This window comes from Perognathus longimembris, chromosome 2 (genome assembly GCF_023159225.1).
Source record: "Perognathus longimembris pacificus isolate PPM17 chromosome 2, ASM2315922v1, whole genome shotgun sequence".
NCBI classification, from domain to species: domain Eukaryota; kingdom Metazoa; phylum Chordata; class Mammalia; order Rodentia; family Heteromyidae; genus Perognathus; species Perognathus longimembris.
In genome coordinates, this window is record NC_063162.1 from 112892065 (window position 1) to 112917890 (window position 25826).

A 25826-nucleotide genomic window follows, 5' to 3' on the forward strand; every position below is an offset into this window, starting at 1 on the left:
CACTTAAATTGCTAAATAAACAAGCGCAAAATTTAATTTTCACAGAAGAGAAGCAGTACCTATGAGCCAGAAAAACATGAAATAGAGGCAAGCAGAATTTGTTGCTTATCTTTGATGTATTGAGTACTTTCCTAACTGCTTTAGGATAATATTTGTGTTCAAGTAATTCAATGAGGTAGATATTGAAATAAATCTCTTATTTGCCATAAAAGGAATAAGGGCTTTGGGAAAATAAGTAATGTTTCCCAGGAACCATGTATCCTAATAAATGAATAGCCCAAAGAGAAACACAGATTTTTCTTACTCAACAGACTGAGTGTTTCTCTGTACACTAAGCAACAATCGATGACGGGAAAACATTTAAATTTAGCTGCCACAGAGAAAGCGAAAATGCTGTTTTCAACTCAAAGGTCACTTTCCTTGTGACAAAAATTGACTCTTTTGAAAGAGCCCAGGTGAAAACATTTCATCATGTAGCTTTGCCTCTTGCACATATCTTTAATCTTTCCTGCTTTTCTCTTTACTATTCTGACTCTCCAAGGACAGAGGTCTTTAACCTTAGCGTTTGACGTTCCAAATGGGACATAGGACTTCCGTTACAGAGAGTGCTCCATGAAAAAAATTTTGTTTGGTCACTTTCCCACCCTAAAAACAGCATTATTTTAATTCAACAACTATTTTTACTGAGAACTTTCAATGTGCCAACTATTGATAAGAGCTGGTGGCACACTTGCACTCCAGCTGTCCGCCAAAACAAGGTTGTCTAGGGAGTTTCTTTTACAGATCAAGAATTGAGATCAGTAAAAGTCTTTTATAGGCTCCAGTGTTAGAAGGCTTATTACTTATTCTCCTTATCAATGAGCTTAAGACACTTGAAAAAAAATGATCTCCTGTCATTATTTGGACGGAGCTCAGATAAATGGTTCTTGTCTCGTGAGGCTAAAGGTAAAGGATCATAAGCTGAAGCCACCTCAAGGCCTGTGTGTGCTGCTCATGGCTGGCACGTGAGAGGGGCAGTGGGCCAAGGCCTAGAGGGATCAAGTCAGGTAGCCATGTGACATGACTTGGATTTCTTTCACTAGGAAGGTGGCTGGGATCCAGAAAAGAAGGAATCAGTACACCTCAGGATTTAGTCTTTAATTAATTTTTTTTTTTTAGGAAGAGTTAAAATTTTATTTTCCACTTGGAACATATGTTTCTTGCCCTTAATCCCTGGTTTACTCCAGAACTGACACTCATTTTTAATGTTCACTTTATATTAGTGCTTTTGAAACTGCAGGTTATTAATCAGAGAGTCATACAATCAATAGGATAGGAATTTACCGTCAAGATAAAGGGAAAGTATAGAATATAAATGATCTTTCTTACTGTGGGTCATGGTCAAAGGTCTTAAAATGTATTCCCATAAATGTAAGTCCTTCAGTTCTCCAGTGTTTTATGTGTGGGTACAGAACTTCTCTGTGTTGAGGGAGCTGTGTAACTTACTACTGAAAATTCTTTTTTTTTTCGTATTTATTGTCAAAGTGATGTACAGAGAGATTACAGTTTCATACATTAGGCCTTGGGTACATTTCTTGTACTGTTTGTTACCTCCTCCCTCATTCTCCCCTCCCCCTCCCCTTTTCCCTCTCCCCTCATGAGTTGTTCAGTTGGTTTACACCAAATGGTTTTGTAAGTACTGCTTTTGGAGACGTTTGTCTTTTTATCCTTTGTCTCTTGATTTTGATATTCTCTTTCACTTTCCTAGTTCTAATGCCAGTATATACAGTTTCCAATGTACTCAGATAAGATACAGTAATAGTGCGGGTACAACCACAGGAAGGGGTTACAAGAGGATCATCAACAATAGAAGCTACAGTTTCACATGGCATGTTGAAAGAAATTACAACAGTGATATAACAGTCATTTCCAAGGACCACAAACAAGAACACACTAAAGCCCACCAGCACAACAATGTTCATTGCAGCACAATTTGTCATAGCTAAAATATGGAACCAACCCAGATGCCCCTCAGTAGACGAATGGATCAGGAAAATGTGGTACATATACACAATGGAATTTTATCCCTCTATCAGAAAGAATGACATTGCCCCATTCGTAAGGAAATGGAAGGACTTGGAAAAAATTATACTGAGTAAAGTGAGCCAGACCCAAAGAAACATGGACTCTATGGTCTCCCTCATAGGGAATAATTAGTACAGGTTTAGGCTAGTCACAGCAGAGGATCACAAGAGCCTAATAGCTATGCCCTTATGAATGCATAAGATAATGCTAAGTGAAATGAACTCCATGTTAGTCTTTAATTTAAAAAAGCTCCAACCTTGATTTTCTTTGGCAGGGCTCTCAAAGGAAAGAAGTGAGTCTGTCTACTCCACCAGGGTTCTTACACCATTCTTACACCTGGCTCACCAAACTCCAACAGCATGTCCTTCTTCTGGTACTTCAAATGCTCCTTTGAACAGGCTGCTCCTTTTCCCCAGAACATTCTCCCTCCTTCCCCATTTCCACACCTCCTGGTCTAAGTCCTATTCATTTGTCAGAGTTCAGACCTAATTATCACTCACAGCACATCTTTAAAAGTTTATTATCTGTCCTCTTATTACGTTTTCTTAACTTCTAACAATTATACGCTCATGAGAAGTTGCAGAAATCTTACACTGGGTCCTGAGTGCCTATCATCCAGCTTATACCACTTATACCAATGATGGCATGTGGTGACTATAGTTCAAAATCAACCCTAGGACACTGGTAACATATTACTAATATACTACTCACTTTCCAACAATGATCACATCAGAGTGCTAGGAAGATGAGACAATATTCTGTGTGAATGTGCTGTGAGGTTCAATGACCTCTTTTGGTTAGACTGAAACTCCATTCCATATTGAGACCAGTGTTTTCTGATCCTCTTGATCTTTCTCCTTTGTTCCAGTCCTCTCCCTCTCACAATGGGTGCTTACACAGATGTGGCCTTTCTCTCCCTCTGTGCTTCTCATATTCTCTTATAAGGTTCTGTTTGCTACTGAAATGCCTATTCCTATTCACTATCAACCACCTTTTAGGGCTGCTACATATCTGCCATCCTGCCTTTATCCCTTGAGATGCTAGTGGTCATTGAGTATCATTAGTCTGCCACTTTTTTCTTTTATTTTTTTTCTCCACATTCATTTTTAGAAGCCAAAATTATTTAGAATATTCCAATTTGAGTAAAGTTTTTATTTGTTTATTTTGTTTTTTGCCAATCCTGGGGCTTGGACTCAGGGCCTGAGCACTGTTCTGGCTTCTTTTTGCTCAAGGCTAGCACTCAACTTCTTGAGTCACAGCACCACTCCTGGCCTTTTCTGTTTATGTGATGCTGAGGAATCTAATACAGGGCTTCATGCATGCTTGGCAAGCACTCTACTGCTGAGTCACATTCCCAGCCTGAGTAAAATATTTTTATATATTATAGACAGCTCCAATCATATGACTGTTCAGTTTTATTGTAAGTGCTTTTGTGCAAATATTTCAGTAAATTTTGCCATTTCTAAAGTATTTTAGTAAAACAGATGGTTAAAAAGTATAAGTAAAATTACACATTTATATAGAAAGATGGTCTTTAAATCCTCTTACGAATTATATTGTTTCCACTCTCATGGCCTCTTTTGGTATTGATGCTTCAATTTCTGTTACTTCAAGTATTTTTGAAGATTTTGAGATTAGAGAAATGATCTTAAATTGAGGGAGAAAATATTAAGTGGATTAACTACCAGATCTAGTAAGTGCTAGCACCTAACATCAATTAAATGTCATAAACATCAGTATTAAAAAAAATAAGTAATCTTGCATGGTGACAGTTCACTGGCGCTTTGCTCCAGTCTGGACACTGACCATGGTAAAATAGATGCCTTTCTGTGCCAGCAGCTGTTGGTGGGTGCCACATTCCTTGACTTTGCCATTCTGGATCACCACGATTAGGTCTGCGTTCTGGATGGTGGACAGGCGGTGAGCGATCACAATGCATGTTCGGCCTTCTCTGGCTTTGTCCAGAGCTTCCTGAACAACCTGTCCCATGATCACACAAGTTAATTCTGACAAAAGTGCTCCTCCTTGCAATCTACTGCAATAGAAACCCCCTCAATTTCCCTGTTGTCCACTTTACCATGGTCTCAGTGAAACCTAACAGACTTTGGGAACCAGGTAATCTGCCAGAAGAAAGCTCAACCATGGTTTGCCTCACTTCTGAGATGCATTATTAAACACATAGCAGTAAATATAGTCCATCCATCCCCTATAAGCATTCCACCAAATGCCTTGTGGTATAAATGTGTAACCCAATTCCACAGCTTATTCAGGAAATCTGAGCAAAGGCCCAACCCAGGCTCTTGAAGGTGTAAAACATCTTACTATCATCTGTCCTGTCATTCAGAGAGCTGAATGTATAAAATTTGCTCAAACACAGGAGCCTGGCTGACACTCCTCCTAAGCACAGCCAAATTTTGCTCTTTTCTGAACATCTCCCTTTCCACATGGTTGCCAGAAGATCCTTCACTGGAAGTGGGAAAATGCCTCCTGTAGGCAACTTGATGCTGAGCTGGTTTGGAGCTCAGGTACTCTACCACTAATTTGCTTTGTATCATCTTTGCTCTCCTAAGTAAGTGTTTAGACACCACTGGAAGCTGACACAAGCTGACTAAATTTTGCTCCCTGCAATAGCAGAGAAAAGCATAAAGTTACAGCTTTAAGGACAACTGATCCAAGTATGAAGACAACTATTTAAATCCTTACCTTTTCGCTCTCTGTATCTAGAGCTGATGTAGCTTCATCCAAAAGCAAAATATGAGGCTGTCTAACTAGGGCTCGAGCTATGGCGATGCGCTGTTTCTGACCACCAGAGAGCTGAGCTCCTTTATCTCCAACTCTAGTGTTGTATTTCTGTAAACAGGATTGTGTTTTTATGAGCCAAAACTGATAATAAAGTTCAGACATAAAGTTTTCACATGGAAAATAAGAATGAATAGAAAAATTATGTTCAGAAGCTAAGAATGGGTTCATAGAGAGCGAAATAAGCAATCAAAAAGACTCTCTACATGGTTTGTTTAATCTATTTTAGGGTAACTACCTAGAAAGATTGTAACTAAGGATATTGTTGTGATACCATTACCATTCAATTTTTTTTCATTTTATTTGGAATAAAGAGTGAGAAAGGAAAGGAAATTTGATACAAGGAAGTTGAAGTTATTTTTATTTCTAACCAACAGGGGGTGCCCTCTGCATAACTTTAAGGTGAAGAAAGAAAAATTCTTTGGATATTAGCCTTTAGAGGTCTGTCATTAATACTTCACTATTTCAAAGGTACTCACTGTCTTACATATGGAACTGTAACCCCTCTGTACTTCACTTTGACAATAAAAAATGCAAAAAATAAATAAAAATAACTTCACTATTTTTAACAGATGCTATGGAATTCCATTTTCATATCTAACATTTATTACGAAAGTATCTTTTCAAGTTGTTTTGGCTTTAGCATTCTTCCCACATGGTCTCAATTATTTCCCATGGTAGACAATTGTCACTTTCAGTATGATGATAGAAAAAGGAGGTGAAGAGCATATAGGAGGAGGAGGAGGAGGAGGAGGAGGAGGAGGAGGAGGAGGAGGAGGAGGAGGAGGAGGAGGAGGAGGAGGAGGAGGAGGAGGAGGAGGAAAGGGAGGGGGAGGAGGAGGAGGAGGGGGAGGAGGGGGAGGAGAAGGAGGAGGAGGAGGAGGAGGAGGAGGAGGAGGAGGAGGAGGAGGAGGAGGAGGAGGAGGAGGAGGAGGAGGAGGAGGAGGAGGAGGAGGAGGAGGAAGGAGGATATGGCATCATGTGTAACCAGAAAACTACTCTGTTATTATTGTCAGGTTCCTCTCTGGCTGAATTTATTTTCAAGGAAGGCTGTGATATTTATAATTAGAGTTTGATTATAAAGAGATTGATTTGGTATAAAGTTGCTATGTTTAATCGCTCTATATGGCAACCTTAGTTCTGTGGTGCTCAGAACAAGGCAGCCCTTTGCAAATGGAGTGAGAAAACCCTTAGGGAGTTTGGCAGATGCATTGCCTGCTCCACCCTGCACTGTGGAAGGCAGGTATTGCAGTGTGGCTCCTGTTCTTACTTACACTATAGGATTACCAGGCTTTAGTGTAACAGAACTGATCCTAGAAAATCCGCATTTGTGACAAATTCCTTTGAGTCTCAATTGTGCTCTTCGCAGGGATTAGTGTTGTAAGGATGAAATGTTCAAGTATCAAGAAAAATCAATTATCCACTGACTGTTGAAGGACAGGAGTGGGGAAAGGCCTTTTCTCTGAGGCCTGTGCTTCAGAGTACTGCTCTTGAACAAGAGCCCAAATAAAAGGGAAATCTTAGAAAGTGGTAGATCCTGCCAGACCTCTCCATAAAGTGGTGACCATCCTTGCTGATTTGAGGTAGCAAAGCTTTGTTCTATAGGCAATACATAAGTAGTGATAACGGGAAGGGTAGATTTGCTAGGTGGGCATACGAAGAGAGATTTTGGAAATAGAATGAGAAGTTTCACTACCATAATTTCCTAGAGCATCTGAGAGGATGCACACAGGAAATAGTGTAGGTAAGATTTCAACAATCAACCCTACAAATGGAGCTCATGGCTGACAAAAGATCCAATGATTAGAAATGACACAATGCCATAGTTGTTCCAAAGGCAAGGTGCCATTAAGACAGAGCTGTATTTCTCATGTGGTTCCAGCTGTCTAGCCAGGCCACACTGTAGTGTGAGGTTTGGAGGAGAGCTGAGAAGTGGCAGAAGGAGGAGAAAAATGCAGAAGGAAGGTCATGCCCGCCTCCTTGGCAGGATCAGAATCAGACAGTGCTCAGGTGAAAGTCTAGAAAGCCTGTATGTGAACTTGAAAAAAGAAGCTTTTACAGGTTCCACTAAACCCTAAGCCTGAAGTCATTGGAGATGAAAATTTATTTTGATTCTCTTCTCCTGGAAGTTTACTGTTGAATAGGTCTAATATTTTCATTGCTTCCTTGCAAGAACTGTCAGATTATTAGGTTACTGTAACCACTGACCATATGCAAAGTTAGGCTAGATGATTACTTGAACTTGGAATATGTTTTGGTTATTATTTTTTCTCTTCACATTTGTGAAAACAGAGTTTTAGAAATCAGTTGCTAGGCTTGGCAAAACAGCTCACTGGGCAGAGTTCTTGTTCAGATGTATGAGGTACTACAGACCATCAAATGATAAATTGGACTGCCTACATTACCCTTGGACTCTTAATTGGGAGAGAGACTTACATCAGGTAGTGAGTCAATGAACTGGTGTATGTTGGCCTCCTTGGCTGCTCTTATGATCTCGTCCTGCGAGACAATCCGGCTGTTGTCACCATAAGCGATGTTCTCAGCAATGCTGCAGTCAAACAGGATGGGCTCCTGCGACACAATGCCCAGGTGTGCTCGGAGCCACTGCACATTCAGTTGCTTTATTTCCCTGCCATCCAGAAGCTACAAATAAGAATTTTGAGATCAACTTCAGGACCAGTACAATTTCAACTTAGAAGAATTAATGCCAAGCTTGGTACCTCTGGCTCACGCCTGTAATCCTAACTACTCAGGAGGCTGCGATCTGAGGACTGTGGTTTGAAGCCAGCATGGGCAGGAAAGTCCAAGAGACTCTTATCTACAATTCACCACCAGAAACCCAGAAGTGCAGTGTGGCTCAAATTGATAGAGCACCAGCCTTGATTTAAAAAGCTCAGTGATTGTGCCCGGGCCCTGAGGTCAAGTCTCCCAACTGACAGCAAAAATAAAAATGAATGTCATTATTTCATACATAAAAACTGCTGTGTTACCATGAGATTGAAGCATTTTCACTTGTTTTACTTTGGATTGCCAAGGTTAATCTAACAATGAAACAATTGCACATGGTTTCTGATTCATGCTCAAGTAGTCAGGATAATACTTCTCTTCCCCAAAAGTATTCTGTCCTAATCTCACCAAATTGTGAATATTTTATGCTCTATGTCAAGGAAAGAAACAGATGGAATTAAGGCTACTAATCAACTAACCTTAAAGTCAAACAATTATCCTGGATTATCTTGGTGAGGCCAATGCAATCTAATGGGATCCTAACTGTGAAAGTGGGAGGCAGGAGACTGAGTAGATTGTGTTGTATGAGAAGACATGCCCAGCTGGTGTGGGTTTTGAAGATAGTGGAAGCAAAAAGACAGGAGAATGGATTGTCCTTTGGATTTCTGAGAGGAACACAGATCAGCCACCTTAATTGGAGAGATTTCTTTCTAACTTCTAATCTCCATAATTATAATTATATTTGTATTGTTGTTAAGTGTATAAACTTATGCTACTCTGTTACAGAAGCCACAGGAAAACTAATACAATGGCTTATTCTCCTCATCATACTTTACAGAAAATGTGTCAGGGATCCGCATGGTAATAAAAACTAATCAACTAGGCATTAGTGGTCTATGCCTGTCATCCTAGCTACTCAGGAGGATGAGATCTGAGGATTGCAGTTCAAAGCCAGCCCAGGCAGGAAAGCCTGTGAAATTCCTATATCCAATAAGCTGTCAAAAAAAGCTAGCAAGTGAAGCTGTGGCTCAAATAGTAGAACGCCTTACACAAAAGAAGCTCAGGGACAGTAGCGAGCCATGACTCTCTCTCTCTCTCTCTCTCTCTCTCTCTCTCTCTCTCTCTCTCTCTCTCTCTCTCTCACACACACACACACACACACACACACATTAGCCATAAGCACATCACAGGTTTGTGCTCAAGGTTCTGATCTGACTTGAGTTTGAGCATCAGATGCAGCAGCTACATGGACAGCAGTGCTTGTGGAGGGCAGCTGCTGCATCTTCCTGTAGGTGATTTGAGAAAGCATATTAATTTCTATGACTTTCCTTGGGCACCACACGAGAACGGCAATTCCTAAACTCACAGAACTGAGGACAAGATGAGATTACAGAGGATTGTTGCGTGGCTCAAGACCCACTACAGATGAAGTGCTCAAGGGCTGACAGAAATTTCATGTGTGTGTGTGGGAGGGGGGGGTTGTGTGGGTGTGTGATGTGCTTGGGACTAAAGAAGTTAGAAAGAGAGACAAATATATGAAAGGATACTTGGCATCTTCAGTGCTGAGGTACAGGAGTAAGAAGGAGAGGCTGCCCTTCCCTAGTGACAGGCTTTCTAGATCACCCTGCAGAGGTTGGGCATAAGGGCTTATCATAGCCTTGCTGATGAAAAGCCTTACTCTCTGATGCAGGAGAGTCTTTTTGTTCTGCACGAGGAGAATCTTCTGCCTTTTCCGTAAGAGCAGTGATTATGCCCACTGAAGCAAACCCCAGGGACTGGATTCAGTTTTTTTTTTCTTGTCATGTGTATTTGTCTGGGATATCTGGGCTATAATGAGGTTGGTCTTTGATGTTGAAGTATGAAATATGACTCTCCTGTATATGAAGCTGGGGGCTGTGGGGATGATTAGCCTTGAGTTGTATCAGGCCCAGTTTCCATGGAAACTACTCTGAAATGATACTTTCTATGTCTCCATCCATTGTGTGAGGGTGGAAAATAAAAGATGGATAGAAGCAGCACAACTGTATAGGGCTATGCCAAATGTGGCAGTGCATGCTTATAATCTAGCATGTGGAAGGCTCAGAGGGTCTCAAGTTTGATTCCAGTCTCAGTTATGTGGTAAATTCTAAGCCATCCTGGGCTACAAGAGGACCCTGTCTCAATAGACCAACAACAATAAAAACCATAAAAGGATGGTTAATCATCAAAAAAATGAGTAGGATTTATCTTTGATTTTAAAGCCATGATAACAGACAAGGAAATGAGCCAAATTAAATAATTCACAATGCCACAAAGCAATCAAGGGAAGTATAATTGGACAAGACATTATAGATTCGACTGGTACACAAATAGCTCCTAATTGAAAAAATATAGAGAGCAAAATTTCCATATCCATCCATTCTTTGTTAAGTACTTGGAATGATTCAATGACTTCTGAATGATTCCACAACAAACTTGGATGTGCAGACATTTATATATTTTCCTTTACCTAATTTTAAATTTAGTTTTATTTTCTTCAAGCAGAATCCATAAAACTATTATAATCTTGTTTCCCACAAGCTTTGATCCTTTCCTCTTCACAATCCTGAAGCTTTATATTTCAATATCCTCCACAATTCAACCTAACACTCCTTCAAATTTATGAAGTCTTTGACTCCCAAACTATCTATGGTTAGTATCAGAATAACCAAGGACATTTGTAGCAATAAAAACTAACCTTTAGGGCTGGGGATATAGCCTAGTGGCAAGAGTGCCTGCCTCGGATACACGAGGCCCTAGGTTCGATTCCCCAGCACCACATATACAGAAAACGGCCAGAAGCGGCGCTGTGGCTCAAGTGGCAGAGTGCTAGCCTTGAGCGGGCAGAAGCCAGGGACAGTGCTCAGGCCCTGAGTCCAAGGCCCAGGACTGGCCAAAAAAAACAAAAAAACAAAAAAACAAAAAACTAACCTTTAGCTCACTTGAATGACCCAAATGGCTGTTATTTACTAGCTCTCTAGAACATTCTAATTCAAACCAAAGTCCAGGTCAAGAATCAAAGTCCTCTGATGGTAGAGAGAATTTCTTCATCTCAAAGTAGACCTCTATTTAGATCTTTTCTTCAGTTCTTTGGTCAAATGATGTTCAAACCCACTGACTTACTTTTAGAAAGCATTAGGAACTAATTGGTTGTCATCTACTAGTTATTGTAGATATTTTTACTAAGAAGTCTAATGACCACGTAACACTTGGCAGTATTTGAAGCTCTAGAGTAAATGCATAGAAGTCAATAATGCATTTTCCTGAATAATTGATAACATTTTGCTTTTAGTGCATCATCAAAATGTTGTCTTGAAATTTCTGTCTTTGCCATCAGAATTCCTTTTCATATTCTTTCTGTCTTTTCATATCTCAATGAACTAAAGGGCTAAAAACTTTCCTGGATCTACTTGCTCCTTCTTGTAAGTTATATTGCAGGAGTGAGATAGATTGCACAAAATCCAGGAGGCAGATGCCCATTCCTCTTTGGCAGTGCTGGTAAGCCTAGCTAGGTTATGGCAGATTGGAGATTTTGTAACAGAGAACCTAGTCTTGTGTCTCTAGGTTGTGACAACCATGACATGGGCTTAATTCTCTGCAACTTCCAGATCATAGGACCACAGCTGCAAGGATGTGATTTTGAAACCTGAGGGTAGTCTCCTTTACTTCTCCTCTTCCAGCCCTTCCAAAGACAAAGCCTCTAATTCTTTCTCTCTCTCTTTTTCATTTCATTATCATCAAAGTGATGTACAGAGGGGTTACAGTTGCACACATAAGGCAGTGAGTACATTTCTTATCCAACTTGTTACCTCCTCCCTCATTTCCCCCCTCCCAATTTTCCTCTCCCCCCCATTAGTAGTACAGTTGGTTTAGACCATATAGTTTTGTAAGTATTTCTGTTACATTGGTTTGTCTTTTTGTCCATTGTCTCTTGATTTTGGTATTCCCTTTCCCTTCCCTAGTTCTAATACATGTATATAAAATATCCAGGGCACTGAAATCAGTTACAGTGATATCAGAGGTAAAACCATGGGGAAGAAAAACACAGAATTTTACATGGTATGTTGAAAATAACAACAATGATAAGCCACTTTTTTCATAATTTGGAGTTCATTTCTCTTAGCATCATCTTATGTGTTCATATGGACATAGCGATTGAGCTACTGTGATTTTCCACTAGGGCTATCCTAGATGTATACTAATTATTCCCAATGAGGAAAACCAAGCTGTATTACAAAGCTATAGTAAGGAAAACAGCTTGGTATTGGCACAAGAACAGGCCTGAAGACTAATGGAACAGAACTGAAGACCCAGAAATGTACCTGAAGACCTATGACTACTTAATCTTTGATAAAGGAGCTAAAAAATAGGATGGAAAAAATACAGCCTCCTTAACAAATGGTGCTGGAAAACTTGTTCAACATCTGTAACAAACTAAAACTAGATCCTTATATATCACCCTGTACCAGAATCAATTCCAAATGGATCATGTTGAATTGAACTTATACAACTACTTAATGAAAATAAAAATATAACTGTAAAAAACTAGCTTTAGGTTATTCGAATGCACAGTAGTACATACCCAATCTCACTGTTTAAAAAATTCTGTTCAATTTGTTACAGATGTTTTACCAATTTTGCCAGCATCATTTGTTGAAGAGGCTGTCTTTCTTCCATCTTATTTTTTTAACTTCTTTATCACAGATTAAGTGGCCATAGGTCTGTGGGTTCATTTCTGGGCCTTCAATTTTATTCCATTGGTCTCCAGGCCTGTTCTTGTGCCAGTACCAAGCTGTTTTTATTACTATAGATTTGTAATACAGTTTGAAGTTTGGTATTGATATTCCTCCAACACTGTTCTTCTGCTTAGGATTGTTATTGCTGTTTGTGTATTTTTTTTGTTCTGTATAAATTTTTGGATTGCTTCTTCTATTTTATTAAAGAATGGTGTTGGGATATCAATGGGTATTACAATGAGTTTGTAAAAAGCTAAATCCTTATATATCACCCTGCACCAGAATCAATTCGATATGGATCAAAGACCTTAAGGTAAAAGAAGACACCCTGAAAACATTGCAGGACAGAATAGAAAGAGCAAACACTAGGGCTCTTTGGCACAGGCCGAAACATTCTTAATAAAAGCACAGAAACATAACAATTCAAAGAAAGGTTGGACAAATGGGATTGCATCAAACTGCAGAACTTCTGCATGGCAAAAGACATAGATAGCAAGATAAATATAAAGCCCATAGATTAGGAGAAGATCTTCACTGGGAATACAAGAGAAAAGGGCCTCATATCTAAAATATACTTCGAACTCAAAAAATTAAGTTCCCCCAAAACAAATCCTCAAAGAACAACTACCCCCTTAATAAATGGACTAAAGACTAAAAGAGATTTCTCTGAAGACTAAAAGAAAATGGCCAAGAGGCACATGAAAAAGTGCTCAACATCACTGGCCACAAAAGAAATGCAAATCAAAACAACATTGAGATTCTACCTCACCCCAGTCTTACTGTATAATAATAGCAACAATAATGATATCTTGTACAATATATTTAATTTTTATTCAGAAATAAAGATAAATAGAAAGGAAGAAAGAAGAAAGAAAAAAACCAAAGCGTGCTCACCACTGTGCCAGCCAGTGGGTCATAGAAGCGCTCCAGGAGCTGTACCACTGTGCTCTTCCCACAGCCACTGCTGCCCACCAGAGCCAGCGTCTGGCCCTTCTTCACCTGCAGACTCAGTCCCTGGAGCACTGGGATGTCTGGTCGGGTGGAATAGTTGAACTTCACTTCATTAAAAGTCACATTTCCTTCCATTATATTCTAAAATGAGGAGAGCAACAGTGTATTTGCTGAGGTACTGAAAATGCAGGCTAGGATGAACAACTTTTATACCAGACATCTAGATAAAAGCCTGATAAATAAGATTTCCATGTAGAGAGGGCAGTGTTTTTTTATTTTTATCTGTATGTTACTTCTTATATCAATATGCTGGATGTTACTACATATTATCATACATATTAAACATATGATGTGCATCTTATATAGTATACATCATCAGCATATATAAACCAGAAATTAATTGCTCCTCAAATGCATTTATTCAGGAGTTAGGAATAATTAATATTCTCAAAACATCACTCACTGGCTTTAGTCCTTCTGTGCTGTAGCTGTCGATCTCAGGGACTTTTTCAATGAGCATGATGACATGGGATGCAGACACTTTAGCTCTCGCATAGTCGGGAGCAAATGAACTGGCTGGGCCAACTGCCATGGCACCAAAGACAATAGCAGAAAAGACCCTGGAGAATTAAAAATCCAAACAAACACAACATGTTTATACTGTAAGGGCTGCAATGGTAGCAAGTGAGTACTTTCATACCCAGGAAACATGGCCATAAGTAATTATAAAGCAGATGAAGTAAAAGAAATAGACTTTTCTCCAACAGTTCATGTTGGATAGATTACAAAGTGGTCTAATATTTTCACAACTCTTGATATTCTAGCCTTGTGATGACACGAATTTTGTAGCACTTCTGTGGAAGGAGTGGATTTTGTCTTCCTGATCTGGGCTGGGCTTGTGACATGGTTTGGCCTGTAGGATGTGGTAAATGGTACTGTTGATTTCAAGCTGATGATGCAGATGATCCTCCCACCCCTGCTTCCTCTCTCTCTTTCAAAGTACATAATGGTTCATGGCAGTTCAGATCCAGGCTATACTAACCAGATGGGGAGAACTGACCCATAGATTACTCTGTGCTACTGAGGTTTACTGACTGGGTGTTACATAATAATATGGTGGTGCAACAACATTATATTCTTAGAAAACTTGTGAACCACCTACTAGTAATATTGTGTCACCAAATCATGAAGTACATAAGGTCATATACACTTCTCACTACCCAACTGCCTGTTGAAGTACTTTTGCATATTTAGTTCAGGAACATCTTCCCCAACTGAGGTACCATTTTACTCTATTCATAATAAGAGTTCAGATTTCAGATTCACAGAATACAGTTTTCATTTGTCATTTTTCAACCTTTTCAACTTGTATTGCAAGTGCTTTTTATTTTTGTAAATCAAGGAGAATTTGCTTTATTCTGTCATCTCCCAGAATTTGTGGAAGTTACCACACCACTTTATGTCTTAACTGCCTGTAGGTAAGCCTTTATAAGGAGCCATCGGACTGCTTGCTCAGAGATGTCAAGGCCTTGTGGAGAACTCTGAATTGACTCATCCCTCCCAGCCAGAGATTGGGCAAGTTCAAATCAGAGAGTCAGCACTGGGCAAAAGACAAGTTTGGGCAGTGAACTATACAGCTTGATCAGGAAAGGAAAAACTGGAGAAAGTGAGCAAGGAGGTAGCACTGTTCAAAAAGAAATGTACTCATTGCCTTTCTTACATAACTGTAACTCCTCTTTACATCACCTTTATGATAAAATTTAAATAAGAAATAGAAAGGGAAGTTTACTGACAAAACTCAGTGTCTCAAGGATGACATAAAAATCCCTGGAGGAAAGAAATGCCAGTCTCTCAATCAGCAAGATCACGCCATGAACCCTCTAGAGATTTCAATCAAGACACGAAGTATGTGAATCCTTTCTTCACTTTTACTTTGTAAGCCTTAACCCAGCACTTACAACAGAACATCTTCAAATTCCATCACTTCACGTGCCACCAAGTAGGCACCAAATCGGAAACATGCAGCACAGGAGAAGTACATCATGGCCTGAGTGAAGGAGAATGTGATTCCAAAGATGTGTGCTTTCTTCAAAGCATTTCTGAAAAGGAAATAGTTGAAAACTTATTCCACTCTCATAGTCCTCTCTTCTCCCCCTCCCCCCCCCGCCGCTTTTTTTTTTTTCTTCCAGTACTGGGGCTTAAACTCAGTGTTTTGTGCTTTACTTGGTTTTTTTGCTCAAGGCTGTCACTTTACCACTTGTGTCACACTCTCAGTTCCAGCGTTTTGCTGGTTAATCGGAGGTAAGAGTCTCCTGGATTTTTCTGCCCAACTGGCTTTAAACTGCAATCCTCAGTTCTCAGCCTCCTGATTAACTAGGATTTCAGGTATGAGACACAGAGCCTGGCTTTCATTTCTTAGTCTTTAAAATGTAATTGGATAGGCTGGCAGAAGGGCACAGAATAGCAACCACAAAAATGGACTTAGTGTAGAGGAGTAAGTTATACCCTCCCTTTACTTCCCAGTCATGGGAATTTAGGAAACTACCTCATCTTGTTGTTTCTCATCTTTAATGTAGGATTAATCATACCTCATTGGACTGGTGTTAAGGTAAATGAAGCCTGTGAACTTTGTACAGGGCCTGTTAAAGATTAACAAATAAATGCTCCCTCCCTTTAATCCAACTATTGAATGTAGACACATGTCCTCTAAGAAATCATTGCTCACACATTTGCCCAGCACTTACAAGTAGCACAGCCCATCTGTCTGGCACAGGGGAACAGGCATTGTCCTGACTTTGGGGACCTCAGGGTTCTGTTGAATCATTATTTATACATTGGAAGTACCTCACCAATAATGTGATATGGGGAGAAAGAAGTGGCATGTGATGGGTTCCCCCTCAGAGATACTCCTACCTCAGTGTGAGTGCCCCTTTTCTCTCAAAGTTAATTACAACTGCTTCTCAGTTGGGTGCTTTCTGGTACTCTCTACTTGTGCCCTACTTTCTGGTCAAAATTACCCGTTTGACAGCAAATAACCATTTCTCATACTCTGTCCCACTCTTCAAGGCTTCTTACCTGTATGGTATCTGCAAACTCTGTGCATACATCTTTTCAAATTTTTGCTCTTGAGTCAAAGAAACCACAGTTCGGAAATTTTCTATTGCTTCAGTAGCAATCTGCAATACACATTTTCCATGACAAGGAGGCCAAAGGGCAAACAGAGACAAAATTAATATGAATTCTTTTAAGTAGATGAATAAAATTATGATTACAAGTCATCTATGTACCATTTAGTATTTATTGCATCTTCTCTATGGAAAAGTATAGTAAGTAAATATCAGACTGAATTTTACATCTGGAAAAGAGATGAACTAATTCAACCTTCTCTTTTTTCAATAAAGTCATTGGTGGCACTGTCCTAAAGCTAAACGGCGTTACATACATTTGCAAAATTCCATTGGTAGATTTATCTCTTTTTCGATCCTGGGGTTATTTTTAAGGGGTCAGCCATGTTCTGTCTTCTCATTTCTGCAGTCATCTAAAACAAGTGACAGCAGAAATACTCTGCCACCAGAAGACCTCTTTGATTTCTAGCAGAGCACAACTAACAAACACAATTAAGTTTATATCTTGACCCTACGAATCACCAGCTCATCAGTAGGTTGACTGCCCATGTATGTCTCTGGCTTACCTGAAAGCTGAGAAAATTAGAGCCTACTTTGAAAGTCTTTATAAGGAATAAGCATTTGCCAGGAAACCCAGTAGATGGCACAGAGCATTTGTAAACTAGTCAGAGAATATAGACAATCATGCAGAAATTAGTGTCCAGGGAAGTTTAAACAGGAAGGGGATAAAAGATGGTATGGTAGAAGGGATAGAATAAATACTATTAGGATTTATCATAATCTTCTCCATCACATACAATGGGCCTACTTTCTTAATGAAAGAGATCAAAAAGTCCTTGAAAGAAAGAAGGGGAAAGAAAGAGACATGGTGTGGAGAGAAAAGTGGGGTGGGGGAGGAAAAAGGAAAAAACTGAAGGCAGGAGAATAGCAGAGAAGAAGAGAATAGTGTGTGAAGACAGTGGCCCAAGACCAGAAGAGTGTGTGGAAACCCGGGTCCATCTTTGATTGAGCCTAAGAATATGTTACAACTTTCCTTTCATTTCTAATCTGCCTAGCAACCACAGAAAACACTGCCTTTAATAATGTTTATGAAACCATTCTCAGAGCATAACAAAGAACGAGGAGTAACAAAAAACACGGATTATTATTTTTTTTTCAGTTTATTAAGTAATTGTATTTAGACTCACCTGCCCTGAACTTTCTAGAGTCTGGTTATCTTTCAGTGCTTGTCCAGATAACATTTTCATCTGAATAATTCCTCCTATTGCCATTATAGGTACAATTGCTAAGAGTAAAAGGGCTAATTGCCAGCCGTAGATTAAGGATATAATAATTCCTGTCCCAAGGTTTGCTAAATTCTGGGCAAGTAAGGCAAGCCTGGAACCCATTGCCTGGAAAACAAAATGAATTAGAGTCATATTTTTATACTATCTTTAACATTTATGCTCACGTTCTTTTTTTCTATTTACAAATGGTATAATAGTCTTATTTTCCAGAATTGCTTAGAAAATTTTGATTAACTCATCCTCAAAATGTATTCTTAATGATTGACAATGTAGTTCGATCAAAATTACTTGCTTGGTTACTAAATATAAGTGAAACATTACTAGTAAAAAGTTTGAGTTTCTAAAATGTAAATTTCTATGACCTCTGAAAAATTTCAGAATAGAAGATTAATAATCCAGAATTCAGTTACATATTCCTCTTCTATTTTTGTTGTTGTTGTTGGGTTCAGTTTAATTTTTGTGCCAGTACTAGGGATTGAATTTAGGACCTCATGCTCTCACTTAACTTTTTTTTGCTCAAGGCAGGTGCTCTACCATTGAGGCACACTTTCATTTCCAGCTTTTTGCTAGTTAATAGGGGGGAAAAAGTCACTTAGATTATTATTGTTTTCAAATTTTTATTATCAAACTGATGTACAGAGAGGTTACAGTTTCATACGATAGGCTTTGGATACATTAGGCTGGCTTTGAACTTTGAATCCTCAAATTCCAGTCACCTGAGTGTTTAGAATCATGGCTGTGAGTCATCAGCACCTGCATCTTTTATTTTACTTTATTAATCAAAGAATGGTCATTCGAGCAAGGTATGCAAATCAGCAAAGTAAAAGAGTTAGATAATTACATTATAAGAGGAATGTGTTGGGAGCCAGAGACTTGAGTTCCCCAATCAACAGTTTGTGCCCTGTCTCCTCTGCCTCATGTCCTTAAGACAGCAACTGTCATTAGGTCATAAGGCATAATTAGTTCTATCTCAGCCTTTGAAGCTAGAACAAACACCTCAGATAGTTTCATTTGAAAAACCACACACCTTTCTGTAAATTGCTGAGCTGGCAACATTCTGTAGCTAGCTCATACTCTCTACTTGCCTTTATTTTGTGCAAGTGCATGCACACAAATAATCTGAAGTAAGGTGTGTGCTGACAGTTCACCTGGTCCCAGTTTTCTCTAGTATGTATGAGTGTGTGTCTTTTCTTCAATCTCCTACCATCTACACAGTCTTCCTTCTGAGTTGGCTTGGTCTGGTTGGTTCCTGGCAGAAATGGTATAAATTGCCAATATTGGGTATGTAACTAATAATTTAGCCTGAAATTTGTTATTAAGCATATTCAAATATATCTGCACCTTTATAAAATCCTTATGAAGATTAATTTAACCTGGATTTCATTTGGGAAAAAATTCACACATTAGAAAGTTATGGAACTGAAACATATTATGAATCTTAAGAATCTTCTAACTGCAAGGGGACTTTCTGGTTTCTCAAGATCATTTAAATTAAAAATAAAATAGAAATAGTTTAGTGGTCTCAGAACCACATGTCTAGCTGTGTCTTCCTCTCCTTTCTCTCCAGCCCCTTCCTGTTGTGGTTTGGTTCCCACCACACTCATAAAGGGAGAACCATAAGCACCTTCACATCATTTCATATGTGAAATGTTCAGCCTCTTACAAACTTTCCTTACAACAACAGGTGATCTGATGAGCTGTGTTGCTGGCTCCTTATAATTCTGCCTTGATTGTTTTTCTAGGATACAGCATCTCTCCCTCCTCAGCTACTCCTTACTGTTCTGTACTGTCTCAGCCTCATAGTATTAATCTCAAGGCTTAGAACTTGCTCGTTTTTGGCTATCTCATGCAGTCCCATGGCTTTAAAAGCCACTTTGTAGTTGTGTCCATAGTTCACATGGTAGAATGCTTGCCTAGCAATTGGGAGGACTTGGGTTAACTCTTCAGATCTACCAACCCCCTCAAAATGCCACCATTTTAACTAAAAATTTCCCAAATGTCTATTTTCAGACCAGAACTCTGGTCTACTTTGAGACTAGACTTCTCTGGAAGATCCAGACATACAAAGCTACCAACCTCCGTACACATCTCCACCAGGACATCTAATGTTGGCTTCATACACTTACCAAGACCACATAAAACTCCCAAGCCTACTTCTCCAATGAACTTCTAATTTCATGAAAAGTAATCACTATTTCTTAATTTCTCAGTTGTGTAGGTGAAACATTTCTAGTCAGTAAATTCTGTTGGTTTACATTTCATCATCACCAGTAGCATATCCACACTAGCCTAACATGCTATCATTTCTCTGTAATGGACTCTATACCCTGTTCACACACAGCAACCATAGTGATCCATTCAATGAATCAAATCATGTCAGTCCTACATTGAATTCCATAATGGCTTTCCATCTTATTACAGATACAAGGCTAACCATATCATTAGAACATTTCTTTCTCTCACATTCATTCAATTGTCCTGCTATTTAAAGAATAAATGCCCCAGCCTCAGAGACTTTGTACTTGCTGTTCTTCTGGTCACAACGCTCCTCCCAGATACCCATTGAGATGATGCCTTTCCTTGTTTCAGTCCTCTTGATTACATCACCAAACCACTGAGTGCTTGTTGATAAGCACAAAGCTCCTACCCCCATATTCTGCTTCTATTCTTCAAACAGCACAGTTCAAAGATTTGATCTACAAGATAGGCTCCATCAGAGCACAATTTGTGTCCCTTACATGGAGTTCACAATTATTACATGCAGCAGACATTTTTGACAATTTGAAATATAGTGGAGACCCCACAATGGCAAAGGCAGTGTTCATTTTAGGAAGTTCAAAGTGATTTAAGTCTGTATCTTGTGTTCTTTTATGTTCTACACAACCTTATCTAAATCTTGAGTTTTTAAAAAATTTACATGCTTCAAGTAGAAAAAAAGTCTTTTGCAACTTTCTATGTGTTTCCACATTCATATTTTAATTCACTCTTCTGGAAGCCTTATCTATGAATGATAAAATTGTCAATGTAGCTTTTCCTTCTGGGAAGACTAAAACACAAAGTCTGATAATCCTAAATGATATACTGAATGATGTTCCTTTTCTAAATAATTATTCTATATGCATCTCAACAATATTATGAATAACACAGCTATAAAAAGAAAACATACAGGGGCTGGGATATATCCTAGCGGCAAGAGTGCCTGCCTCGGATACACGAGGCCCTAGGTTCGATTCCCCAGCACCACATATACAGAAAACGGCCAGAAGCGGCGCTGTGGCTCAAGTGGCAGAGTGCTAGCCTTGAGCGGGAAGAAGCCAGGGACAGTGCTCAGGCCCTGAGTCCAAGGCCCAGGACTGGCAAAAAAAAAAAAAAAAATACACATTATACACTATATGGGGTATAATGCCTAAAGAGTTTATACTTTTCTTTCAAACAGGTGATACATCCGGAGGACAGGTAGTGGTTTACGTTTTTATTAAGATAACAATCACCACCACGATGATGATGATGATGATGATGATGATGATGATGTTGAAGAAGATGGTGCCAGGTGCAATGAGAAAGTGAGTCTCATCTTGAGGCTCACAAGGGAATAAAGACAAACTCTAACAGCAAGGACGCACCTACCCCTTTCACTTGAGCAGCATCATTGGCGAGCCTGGTAGTCAATGCTCCAGTTGTGTTTCTGGGGTCATCAAACCAGCTCACATCCTGTGGTACACAAGAGGTTTTTATTCTCTTAAACCTCTACTTCTTGGCTCTAAATTTGTGGAGGAAAGTGACATGATCAGTTTTCTTTGTCACACCCCAGAGATCCACCTCCACAGCCCTACCTGTCTCAGCATGGATCTGAAAACCATGTACCGCAGCCGCCTGGTGAGGATTTCTCCAGCTTTGCCAAATGTGAAGCCCTATAAGGAACAAGAACATGCCACACAAAAATGGGTGAGAAACACAGAAACCTGTTATAGAAAAAGACGGGGTTTGATGTCATTGCTAAGATAGTCACAAAGATTGATTTCCGGGGTTTGGTTGCTGCATTTCTGTGAGCACATGCTCTGGTGCAAGGTGTGGGATGACACTGGTGATCAAGACAGTGCAGTGTGCTTTTGGACCTGACTCTGCCCCTCCTAGCCAGGGATTTATTACAGATATGTTCCTTCTGCCCCACACCCACCAATCCAAGCCCAGCTTTCTTCTTTCTCTTCAGTGAACAAGGTCTATGTCTATCACTGAGGAAGCTGGTATTGTTCCCAAAGCAGGTGAGACTCAAAACAGGGGTCTATGTTTTGTATTATTGAAATTGGGACCTTAAGTATAATTTGGGAAATCAGGATTTTGTAGTCACCTCAGCCATCAAGGTTGTAGAAGACAAAGGTATCAAAGTTTGGGGTTTTTGATGCAAAACCCACAATTTTGAAGTAAATCATGTTGAGGAAGAATCCTGGCCACAAGAGAAGTTTCTGCACTGCATCCCCTCCCCTCCCCCTTCATGATTGTTAACTTCTGGGCCTCGGAAGAGGTAATAGAGTGACTGATGAGATGTAACATGAGAGTGTGCTGCTATGCCAGGCTCATCTAGAAAGAATGGACCAGGGAGTCCTTGCTCCAAGGGTCTGGGACAGGACTAGAAGGAAATAGTGCTTTCGCTGGGAATAGGTATCTGACATATGAGGTCTTGAAGTCACAGGCATGGGGAAGCAGGGTGGAAACAGCTGGTTGGTACATGAGGTGGGGGGAGGGACTTAACAGCAGCCGCAGCTCTTGAAGGTACAGAAAAACAGAAGAGGCAGCCATATCTGCTCTTTGCTCCCAACTACTGTATTAGGCATTACTGAGAGAAAAGGAAGAAACACTACAAAGAGTACAAGTTAGTAAGTAGAAGTCTGCTCCTCCAAGTGGTCCTGACAAAGGGGTTCATAGAACTAAAGGCCAGGTAGTACCTTGGACCTATCAGATTGCTACAAAAAGTGGGTCAAAGGCTGGGAATGGGCTTAGTGGTAGAGTGCTTGCCTAGCATGCATGAATCACCATGATTCAGAAGAAACAGCTTTCGAGAAGATGACAAATTACCAAAGGCTATTTCAGAAAGTTGCAGAGCTAGAATCTGAATCCATGTCTATGAGAATTCTAATGAGAATCAGACCACAGACTTGAGTTCTTATCCCACTGAGCTCCTAGCTCCATTTGGCAGGTGTTCCAGGCTTAGCAACTCCACCTGTCAAAGCTGAAGTGATCAAATCAATGCCTATCTCCAATTTCTTAACCATCTTCACACAGAGAAGATTTACCTTCTCCAAATGCCTGAGGTATTAACAACTGGTATGACACTTTTATATGTAGTTAAATGTCCCATGTATTCTAGCATGGTTCAACTCCTCCATAGAACTTTACTTAATAAATAAAAAGGCTTATTTTCTCATGTTCCTCCTATACAGTTTAGAATAATACCCTGTTTTAAATGTGTTAAATAAGAAACCTATTCAGAGTCCGGTAAAAATATCATATGTAGCTAATCTCTTTTTCATTGTTAGTATAAAGGTGATGTGCAAAGGGGTTATAGTTTCATAAGTGACTAATCTCTTGATTCACTGACAGGTGATTCATTACTACTGCATTACAAGGCCCTGGGCACTTGTCACATTAACTTTCTTAGTCATCAAGGGGCAACAGTACCCCCAGTTAACACATAAACAAATAGAAAGCTAAAACAGTTTAAAGAAGTTATTTTTTCAATGACACATAATTGAGTACATGTATAAGTAATAGTCAAACCCAAGTCTATCACCACACTTACACTGTACTGTCTATCCATTCCAAACATATATGTATATATACATACATACATATATATATGTATGTATATATATATAGTGCCAGTACTTGGGCTTGAACTTAGAGCCTAATACTCTTTCGTGAATAGATAGGATTGCAGGCATGAGGCACCAGTAACTGGCTACTATTCCAAAATTTTAGAGTACTGACTATTTTATCCAAATGGTATATAAAAGTTTATAAATTAGCTGTACAAATATTTACTACAGATATTTTTTGAATAGTGATCTTCCCGTAAAAGGAAAATTACATGTATATTCACAAATTCCCCCATTAAGGAAACTAAGGAAGATAGATATTTACCTGAAGGAAAAATGTAATAAAAGAAACAATTCCAATGAATAGAAACATTAGTGAATACAGGTTACTATTCTGTCTTTTCCTTTCAGAATCATCATTTGTTGCAAAAACCTGAGAAAATATTTAAATAGTTGTTAGTTCAATCACTGAAGGAATTGTTCTAGATCTGATTTTGTTCTCTATCATAGTACTGGGGTTTGCTGTAGTTATAATGCACTAGAAAACAAGGTGAGCTTTGAGAACACTTATCAACTTAATGGCACCTACGTTCTGCCTCCTTAGAGACCAAGACCAACCAAGTTGTCTGTCACAAATTGATCCAATTAGTTTTTTTCTCAGGTTTCTTCTTAGAGTAAGGAATGCTAATGTCTATAAGGAGAAGAAATGCAAATAAATACTTTTCCTTGATGGGTAACTACTTTGTATGGCAATGTCCTGAATTATTTTGTGGACATTTCAAACTTTCCTGAGGTATCTGGAGAGAATCTGTTGCTGAGTTCTTATTGACCAGGGAGATGTATTCATTTACTCAGCCTTTCAGAAAGAAAAGAGCTTCTCCAGCCAGCATTCATTTTTCTTTGTGTTACATATGCAAGTGATACAAATAGTTCATGCATTGTTCAGTCAACACTCACTGGTAGAAACAGAAAATGTGTATAAACTCTTACCGTTATAATCTTTGAAAATATAACTGCAAATGCTGGTTGCATACTTCCATTTATAGTGGCACAAAGTACACCAACTACTAAATAAGGCCATTCTTTTAAATTCAGCTTTAGAATCCTCCAAAAGGAAACAAAAGGAACATTTTCATCCTAGAAAACATGGAATATTGTAAGAAATTATAGTTTTAAAAAGACTTTATCATGGATTTTGTGATGTGTGGTTTTTCCATAGGCAGAATTTTAAGGAGTAAAATATCCCATCACTATCTCTCATAAGTGGATGGCTATTTAGTTGCAAAAACAATACTGACAGAGTCTGTTACAGTAACTTTTAATTGTTTGATAAATCAGTAATACTTTTTTTTTTTTTTTTTGGCCAGTCCTGGGCCTTGAACTCAGGGTCTGAGCACTGTCCCTGGCTTCTTTTTGCTCAAGGCTAGCACTCTGCCACTTGAGCCACAGCGCCACTTCTGGCCATTTTCTGATATGTGGTGCTGGGGAATTGAACCCAGAGCCTCATGTATATAAGGCAAGCACTCTTGCCACTAGGCCATATCCCCAGCCCCAGTAATACATTTTTGACAGTAATGGAGTTTGAACTCAGCACTTCCTATTTGTTAAGGTAGGCCCTCTATCACTTGAGCCCTTATTGCTTTAGTTTTTCTTTTTCTTTTTTTATCCTTCTCTTGGGGCTTCTTTCAGACTCGGATCCTCCTGCTATTGGTCTCCCCAAGAATTACAGGCATGAACCATTGTGCCCAGCCAACAATTAAATAATGCTTCTACAAACATTTACTATTGACTTGGCATTTAGGAGATGACAAGAACGTTTACGAAAAATACTAAACTTCTAAACAGAACTTTAATTTTATATTTGAAAGCACAGTATAATCTCTGTAAATTAAAATTTTAACTTGTGACATTTTAAAAATTATTTCTCATTCTTAAATTCTAAACTGTAAAAACATTGATATTTGACTTGTAGAAATCTCTGGAGGTTTCTAGAAAACTAATTTTTTTTTCTAGAAAACAAATTCTTATACTTAGTCCTAACATAACCCCATCCCACACCATTAAAAAAGACATTGGGACATAAAGCTCTACATCTTCATTCATACCAGGGCATCTTTTATACTAAGTTTTCTGTCCTGGCATTGTGGTCCTCGGATACTCCGGCAAGTTGATCTTCTTCTTAGACTAGATTCTGGATCCTTTGAGGATGTTTCCAAGGCATCAAATTCACTTCTGGGTTCACAAACTTCATTTTCAAATTCACTTTTATATCCTTCTGTCTGAAAAGAACAAGAAATATGCATAAAC

General features: G+C 39.1%; 1 protein-coding gene across 1 annotated transcript in view; it reads right to left on the minus strand.

Moving 5' to 3' along the window:
• Positions 1–3357: 3357 nt before the first annotated feature.
• Positions 3358–25826, minus strand: part of LOC125346970 (ATP-dependent translocase ABCB1-like) — a 323723-nt gene continuing 301254 nt past the window's right edge. The window contains exons 17-29 of the mRNA XM_048339947.1: positions 25625–25798; positions 24510–24656; positions 23845–23952; positions 21540–21617; positions 21334–21417; positions 17608–17811; positions 16371–16471; positions 15254–15394; positions 13759–13915; positions 13239–13436; positions 7300–7506; positions 4768–4914; positions 3358–4044 (exon numbers count right to left, since the gene is read on the minus strand). Of these exons, the coding sequence (XP_048195904.1) occupies positions 3838–4044; positions 4768–4914; positions 7300–7506; positions 13239–13436; positions 13759–13915; positions 15254–15394; positions 16371–16471; positions 17608–17811; positions 21334–21417; positions 21540–21617; positions 23845–23952; positions 24510–24656; positions 25625–25798 (1953 nt within the window). The 3' untranslated portion in view covers positions 3358–3837. The remainder of the gene's footprint in view (positions 4045–4767; positions 4915–7299; positions 7507–13238; positions 13437–13758; positions 13916–15253; positions 15395–16370; positions 16472–17607; positions 17812–21333; positions 21418–21539; positions 21618–23844; positions 23953–24509; positions 24657–25624; positions 25799–25826) is intronic.